Source organism: Buceros rhinoceros, unplaced genomic scaffold, assembly GCF_000710305.1.
Source record: "Buceros rhinoceros silvestris isolate BGI_N320 unplaced genomic scaffold, ASM71030v1 scaffold1212, whole genome shotgun sequence".
In the NCBI taxonomy this organism is placed as follows: domain Eukaryota; kingdom Metazoa; phylum Chordata; class Aves; order Bucerotiformes; family Bucerotidae; genus Buceros; species Buceros rhinoceros.
Genome location: NW_010398084.1, coordinates 24058 through 32406, shown reverse-complemented (window position 1 = coordinate 32406; position 8349 = coordinate 24058). Strand labels below are relative to the sequence as shown.

Below are 8349 nucleotides of genomic sequence, written 5' to 3'. Positions count from 1 at the left end.
TTGCTCCTTTTCTCTTTCCCCTCTTTGGGAAGGGGGGCTAATATCGTCTGTTGCTATTTTTGTTGTAGCCAGGCCCAGCTCTAATGCTTGCCAGACACTCCCATAAATATGGAATCATTTGCTAAAGCGTAAGTACAGCGGCAAGCCATTAGTGTATTTCTGCTGCTGGGAGCTCTTTATGAAGGCCACTGTAGGCACTCTGTGGCTAATCTCTTTTCCCTGCAGCGGGTGAAAAGAGCATCTTTGCCAAATGGCAATTTATAGCAGCAGCCCCAAATCGCAATCTCAATGAACCCTTCCCCGTTGCTGACCCAGGGCACCCTGCCAGCCTCACTGGCTGCGGATTGTCTTTCTGGCCTGCAAGAGAAAGGACCTTGGCATCTGAGCTGCTGCTAGGGGTTCACAGTCCCTGGAGCAAAGTGGTTGAGTCTCGAATGCACAGCAGTTCTCCTGGTTCCCGCATGATGCCTGTTGATCCAGACATAATAATTACTCTCAGGGGTTTTTTAGAGTTCCCAAAACAAGGGTAGCTGTTTTTTGTGTAGCATACTACCGGAGAAGTGTGAGAAAGGGCATAATGCAAGACTGTTTGGAACTGTAAGCTGGTGCAAAAAAACTTGCAGGGTAATGTTGGGCAGAGGGGGATGCTTTTTGCATTCATATACTGCCTGTTCAGAGTAACTCAGTAAACCTTCCTGCCAGGGGTACCTGGATTTCCTTTCAGAGTGGAAAAGTTGGCTTGTTCTGGAAGGCAGTGGGGGGAGTAAGCAATTACATGTGCAGCATGGGTGGTTGGGGGTGGGGGTGAACAGAAGGAGCGCGCCAAAGTGCACGTTGCATGGTTTGTCACCAAAACAACAACCTGTCATGCTTGAGAGCGCAGACAATGCTCTAGTCAGAAGTGTCAGTCTTCTACTTTTGTGGAGAGACTGCCCTAGGAAGATAAGTTATGTATTTATATGGGGCAGGTAGTGAGCACTGCACTTCTTCGTGTTTGACAGCTCAGGTCATATTTGTTAGATGGGGTTAGTCCTCCTGCGCAAAGGTAGGTCTACGGGCAGGGAGACTGAGAATGTCACAGCTTAGCTAGTTCTGCTTCACAAATTAACTCTGTACCCTTTTATAGCCTGAATCATCCCTTCCCTCCAGCTTATGGCACTGTGCACTTCCGCCAGTTATAGGATACTGCCTCTGTACATCTGCCAGTGAGAGACTGCAGGAGCTTTGGCCATGTGGGTCATTGAAGGGCCTTGTTCACACCTTCAGCTCAGACAGATCAGACCAACAACTCAAAACTATGGCTCCCGCTCCGAAAATTAACTAACCAACATATCCTAATGCAGGAAAAGGCGAGACTGCACCACTGAGTCCATCTTTTGCTCCTGTGGGTATCTGTGTAATACGAAACTTTTGGTAAACTGATCTCCTGCTCACAGGTAGTTAAGCTTTCTTTGGCCAGTTCACACCATTTGTTCCCAGGCAGCTCTGCACCTTGTGCTGGGGTGCTTTGCACTTTTGGCTGGGGTATAGTTACTTGTGACTAGTAAAGGCGAGACTGCACCACTGAGTCCATCTTTTGCTCCTGTGGGTATCTGTGTAATACGAAACTTTTGGTAAACTGATCTCCTGCTCACAGGTAGTTAAGCTTTCTTTGGCCAGTTCACACCATTTGTTCCCAGGCAGCTCTGCACCTTGTGCTGGGGTGCTTTGCACTTTTGGCTGGGGTATAGTTACTTGTGACTAGTAGCTGATATGGGCTTATGTTTTGGATTTGTGCTGGAAACAGTGTTGATAATTCAGGGCTGTTTTTGTCACTGCTGAGCTGTGCTCGCACAGAGTCAAGGCCTTTTATGCTCCTTACACCACCCCACCAGCAAGTAGGTTAGGGTACACAAGCAGTTGGGAGGGTATCAAGACAGCTGAACCCAGCTGACCGAAGGGGTATTCCATACCGTATGACATCACGATCAGCAATAAAACAAGGGTCAAGATTGGCATGGGGCCACTGCTCAGGGATTGGCTGGGCATCAGTCAGTTGATGATGAGCAATTGTTTTCATCTGCATTATTTTATTGCATTTTATTTTTCTCTCTTTGTTATTTTCTTTTTCATTAGTGTTATTCTTGTTATTGTTATTATTATCTTATTTCAATTATTAAACTGCTCTTATCTCAATGCATGAGTTTTCTCACTTTTACCATTCCAATTCTCTTCTCCCCATCCCCATCCTGCTGGGGAGAAGAGTGAGCAAGCAGCTGTGTGGTTCTTAGTTGCTGTCTGGCTTTATACCACAACATCTGTCAATTTAAATAGCTCTTTTCTCTTGGGTGTCCCTGGTGGATTTATGCATTATGATTGTATCCCCTTTCTGCATTTACTGTGCCAAGATAGACAGGCTTACTTTCTTTAGTCTCTTTTTATGAAATATGTTTTTGGGATAATCGGAGTAGTGGAAAACCTATACCCTCACTTGTTCTAGGGTGAAAACAGCCCATGACTTGCTATTCAAAGCAATGTTCCTGCAGAAGTCATTAGTATATGTTTCATGCACTGATTCAAAACAAAAGTATTGAAAGTGGAGTAGCATCAAGAAAACCACAGATAACCTCTGTTTCATCTTGTCTCTGAGAAATACGAGCCGGTTTCAGGGACATTTGCTTGGAGAAAAAAAGCGTGTATGACTATAACCCACTCAGTTAATTGAATGGAGAAACACTTTGCAGGGTGATTCTGAATTTGCAAGACCATGGATGGGGATGTCCTGGATCCTTATGCAGGAGTTTGCCTGGAGCTTAGATACAGCATCATGAATGATTGTAACAGATGTTACAGGGGTACTGAGTATGGGAAACCAAGGATTAGCATTAAATTGGGCATTTGGCTTGGTTACTGATTAGGAACTTTAAGGGTTGTTTTGGGTTAGCTTTGTAGACACCAAATGGAGGCAATGCTGTGTGTTGTATATTAGACACAGTATCTGCAGTCCTTAGATAAGATCATGGTGACAAAAGGGAGAAATTACAGGCTGGTTCAACGAGTCTTACAAGGTCACGCACCAGGTCAGTACAGCTGAAAATAGCACTGACACCTCCTTTGGTAGGAATAATTACTGTATTTAGCCTACATGGAAAAAAGCGTCAGTTAAAGGAAACAGAAAAGGATAACCTAAAAAGTTAAAATATTGTGTATCAAAATTAAAGAAAAATAAAAATAATCTGATAATAATCTAATCACCTCTGTGGTAAAGAGTGACTTAATGACACATATTTTTAAATGCAGGAGACTTAGCAACATTATAAAGTCACAGGTTTCATTTCCTTAAATCCTTTTTCTTGTTGTTCGCTCTGGAATCCTAGATTCTCTACAAAACCAAAACTATGAAACTAATACAGTATGTGAAAAACCAGTAAAGTAGTGTTTCTTGTCCTGCATAGATTAGGCTGTTTAGGAGAGAAACTATTATCCTACTAGTGTACTAAGCGCTTTCCGTTCTTTCAGTTCTGCAGACAGATTGCAAAGGAGCCGCAAGTGGTAGCTCCTATTGCAGGATTTTCAGAAGCAAAATAGAGAATCTGGCTCCACCTATGGGTGAGGAACTTAATACATCTTGTAAATCCACTAAAAATCCTTGAAACATTCATCTGAAATATTTAGTTTAACTGTATAGCTGAAAGCAAGTATCTGTTTCAGATATCTTTAGTTTATAAAAATTCACTTCAGAGGTCCCACAGTCTGAAAAATGTCAGTACCTATTACTATGTACACTATACACCATGCACATGACACCGCCAAATACTTTTTGGGATAAATATATAAAATATATGGTCGTGCTGTCTCTTAATCTTATCTCTCTTTGTAACTTATGATAAATGAGGTCTGGATTCCCTAAACACACGGGTCCTTGTTTATTTTGGCAGCCAGTGGAGGAAATATTGATTTAGATAATATGGTAATAGGAAATTAATATGGCAATGCATGCTGTGAGTGTCTTACTACAAAAATTGATAAAGATTTGTCATTAAAAAGAAAAAATTAAAAAATCATGCACTTGGACAGTGCATCACATGTATTATTCTTGCTAATTCCTCTTAAGTCAGGGATCCTTTTGGTTCCAAACACTGAATATTTTCAAACAGCTGCTGCTTGCACTTGCAATCCTGGGAAATTCTTTTTATTATTTCCATCATTCTTCAAATAAGAAATGTCTTTCTCAATGCCATGCCAGCCTTAGGATGCAAAATGGATTATATTCAGTAGTGAATCACTGGCAGAAACGATAGCAGAGTCCTAATGGGACTCAAGGAGGAATTTCTGGCTGCTTTTGTATCTATTAGGAGATGTCCTTGTTTTTTGGGTATTCAATATCCTCTTCAACTGGCAAGTGTTAAAATAACAGACCGTAGGGTGGTTTTTGAAATAATTGAAAATACTTACTTTAATTTCTCTATTTGAACAGTAAGACAAAAACAAATGCTATTTTCAGAATTCATAATGACATGGGGTACATACTTCCCTGCTATGAGTTTAAAAATTACTTCCGTAAACCGGAAGAATCAGGTAGGTAAAACCACTGTCATGTATTTCTAAAGAAACAGATTATGACATTTACTTTTTAGGGCTCATGCATAGCAGTTAAATGCATGCCTCACCAGGGAACTAATGGGATGTGGGAGATTTTTCTTAATTTTATATACATCCCCATGATAACATTTCTAAACTTCAGTATTCTAGGCTATCCAAGCAATACGGAATGGACATCTACCTAAAGAAAGAGTTCCTCCAGTACACAGGATCTGTGAAGGAACGAGGTGTACTTTACCTTCTGACATCATTGCCTCAGGTATCACGAAATGTCAAAGTTCAAAACGAAACAGATCAGTTCTGCTTCACAAAAATGGAGCAGAATTAGAGATAATGTCCATGGAATCGCAGTGCTTCTTGCCTTTTGAAACATTGTGCTGAACAACGTAAATAGGTCTGCAAGTATCTGAATGTAAAGTACTTTGCTACTTTATTTACGCTTGGCTGATTTACTGGTGAAATGCTTAAAAATGTTTGAAAGAAAAGCTTGCAAAATGTAAACATCAGCGTTTTTCTATGGCGTTTTCATGACAGTTTGTATGTGTACTATGCTTCTGACATGTTGAAAGCACCAACCTTGAAGTGCTGATGAAATTAAATTACAATGGATGACGAGAAGGATCTGGATCATCAATTGATTTTGTAATGAATTTCAGTATCATTACATTAACAGCCTGTTTATCATTTTTTGTAGGAGGCTATTGAGTCTTCGTAGCAATGATAATTGTAATTGGCATGATACAGCATCCCAGAAACAGTGGATATTCCTGCACTTTTGCAATAGTATGAATAAATCCTTTTATTAAAAGAAAACTGGAGTGAAATAATTTCACACAGGCAGGGAAGAGGGGTCAGATATTGGCTTTTCTGGGATCAGCTGGAGTTTTAGTTTTGTAGCTAATTCGAATGGAACAAGAATGGAGTGCAGGAACAGGATTGATCTTGTGCTGTCTTAGCTCTGTAAGTCCTGAGATCACACTAGCCATGCATATAATAGAGGAAAAAATGGAAATCAGACTGTCAGAATGATCCAGGATCATTTGGGACAACTTTGTGACACTATATAGTGTGTAATAAACAACCCTGTTTTTTTAGGAGCAGCAAAGGAAGGGAGTGATCATGGCTTTGGACAGTAACTTTTCTATGGCTGTTGCTTACCACGCCTCAGAACTCCGTATTCCAGTGTTTGTCATCATGTCAACCAGCACATCCCCAGCCAGAGTGAAAATGTGCCGTGAGTATGGTGCCACGGTTATATCCTACGGCGCTACAGCTAAGGATTCACAGATGCACGCAAGAAGGTTGGCACAGGAGAATGGTTACCTCTACCTTGAAGAGTAAGTGGAAAGTCAGGCTGATTAAAAAGGTTAGATTAGATACTTGCGCAGCTCTGCAGAAACAATTAATTTAAATTAATTAAAATTTAATCGCAGGACATCAAAATACTCCCTTTACCTGGAGAATGTAAATTACATGTTCTCAGGCACAAATAATGAATCTTTTTGTAGTTGGGGATGGAAACCAAAATGAAATACTCTTCCCCCAAATTAGGCAAGCTTCCTGATTAGCGATTATAGGGCTATATGGATTACATGGATATATGTTAACTCTTTATGAACCCCGTCAGAAAGCGTTAAGGCTAGCATTCATTTCTGGTGTCTCTGTTTGCAGTAAGGTGGGTAAAAGCTGATCTTCAATGCAAAGGGTGCAGTGGTATAATGTAGAGCAAGAGAAGGTTAATGCTAGAAAAATTTTTGCATATCTGGTGTAAGTGACAAAACTATGATTCTGCCTTGCAAAAAGATGATTAAGACGCTATTTCACACATGTATTTAAAATAGTTAAGGATTGGTATAAATTTGTTTGAACTACTTGAAGTCACTGAACAAGCTAGATCTAAATAAAAACATGATTAGAATAAGATAAGACAGGCAAAAATATTTAATATTGATCCATTTTTCCCTTTTTTCCTTTGCAGTCTCTTCCACCTTTTTTTTTTTTTTTAATTTGCCTTTATTCAAGAAGATTTCCAAAGCTTTTCTGAAAGCACAGCGGGTGAATCATTAGCATGAGGTAGCTGGTGGTGGCTCTGCTGTACTGAGCTGGGGTGTTATTCTTCCTCCTCATAGCTGCCTCAGTGCAGTCTCTATTCACCACTTGGAGTTTGTATGGCCCCTCGGGCTCCTAGGCGCTACTGCACTGAACATACTGATAATGAGTAATATTTCTTGGAAAGAGAACCCCAAAATGAGCAGAATGGAGAAAGTCCTCACTTCTTTCCCAGCTGGTTTATTGGGAAGGCAGTATTAAAGACTGTACTCTTCAGCTGCACTGTTAGTTCTGCTGATGGCAACTGATCCACAAGGATGGTTGGTGTGCCTTGTCGGTCACCATGGGCTTGTCCCAGACTAAGGCTTTCAAAGAAACCCAAGGGAATGAGATGCCCTAGATCCCACTGAATTTTAAACCCATTTAGGCTCTCTTTGAAAACCATAGCTTTCCATAACTTTGTGATTTCCAAATTTCTGTCAGTCATTTTTCAATGTATGTGTTTAAAGCTGGCTTGCATCAGCTATCCTGTTTTCATGTAAGAATTAAATTATTTTACTCTAATTGCATGATTAATCTTTCCCTTCTCCCCAAAATAATTACGTTCATGAAGCTCCAGGGACAATGCATATGTGAAGGACTTCAGCATCTAGCATTGAGGAACTCTAAATGTACATGTTACCATTAATAATAACAAAGCACTTTGGTTTGTTTCAGATTTCATGTTACAAGTACCAGATATTTCAGGTTACAAGAAAGAGAGTTATTCATTCTGTTATTATGTTTAATTAAAACCTCATGGATGCAATCCTTCACAATCTAGAGGGGAAAAAAAGAAAAAAACCCACTACAATTGTGACTCTTTTCATAATGGGATGCCTGAGAAGTATTTTGTTATGTGTAGACTGGGAGAGCTTTCCCAGATAGATATGCCTATATACGGATCGCCAGTTTTCTTCGGTGTGTGTCTGACACACGTTCATTGTCACTTGCCAAAGCTGTCTGTAAAACATCAGCTCATCTCCTGTTCTGAATGTCATTTTATTTCAGTTTAGTTCTAACTTGCATAAAAAACCCTAGCAATTTGGTCTCTGGATCTCCTTAACCAATTCATTCTTTCCTTCTTGGAGTAAACATTACATGACTGTTTTGATTTTACTGGCATGGGTAATGTCATATAGTTGGGTGTGTCCATGTCAGTTCTTCCCATTTCTGAGGTGCAATTAAAATACTGTGTTATGAAAATGATCATGCAAGAGTTCAGTTAGAGGAAGGAAACTTTTTATCCAACTGCAGATTCTTGTGAAATTCCAGGAAGGAAGTGTGATTTTTCAAGTTGGAATTTGATCATTAAGTCTCCCAAATTACTGCCTAGGTAACATGGTATGTTAATAACTATAGACGTTCAGGAACTCATTATAAATGCAGTTGTGAAGATTGCCGGTAAGTAACACAGTACCTCTGTGATGATGTGAGAAAGACTGATTTGTGAATCACAGAGCTAAGAGTGATACAGATTGAATTACACACCTTCCTTCCTTGAGAGTCCAGTTTTTTCTTCTGTAACTCCATATCCAAATACTGATCAGACCTGATACTCATCCACTTGTGATCTGGTTAGTCTTCTGCTCTAGGAAGGACAGTCGCTAGCTTTCAAGCTTTTTTTTTTTTTTTTTTTTTTTGGGAAAAGGGACCGGCACAGTGACATCAAAACTTTAT

General features: G+C 40.0%; 1 protein-coding gene across 1 annotated transcript in view; it reads left to right on the top strand.

Moving 5' to 3' along the window:
• LOC104488851 (serine racemase-like) overlaps window positions 1–8349 on the top strand; it is a 28088-nt gene that overhangs the window by 9372 nt on the left and 10367 nt on the right. Inside the window, exons 3-4 of the mRNA XM_010130942.1 lie at window positions 4724–4840; window positions 5677–5918. Of these exons, the coding sequence (XP_010129244.1) occupies window positions 4724–4840; window positions 5677–5918 (359 nt within the window). The remainder of the gene's footprint in view (window positions 1–4723; window positions 4841–5676; window positions 5919–8349) is intronic.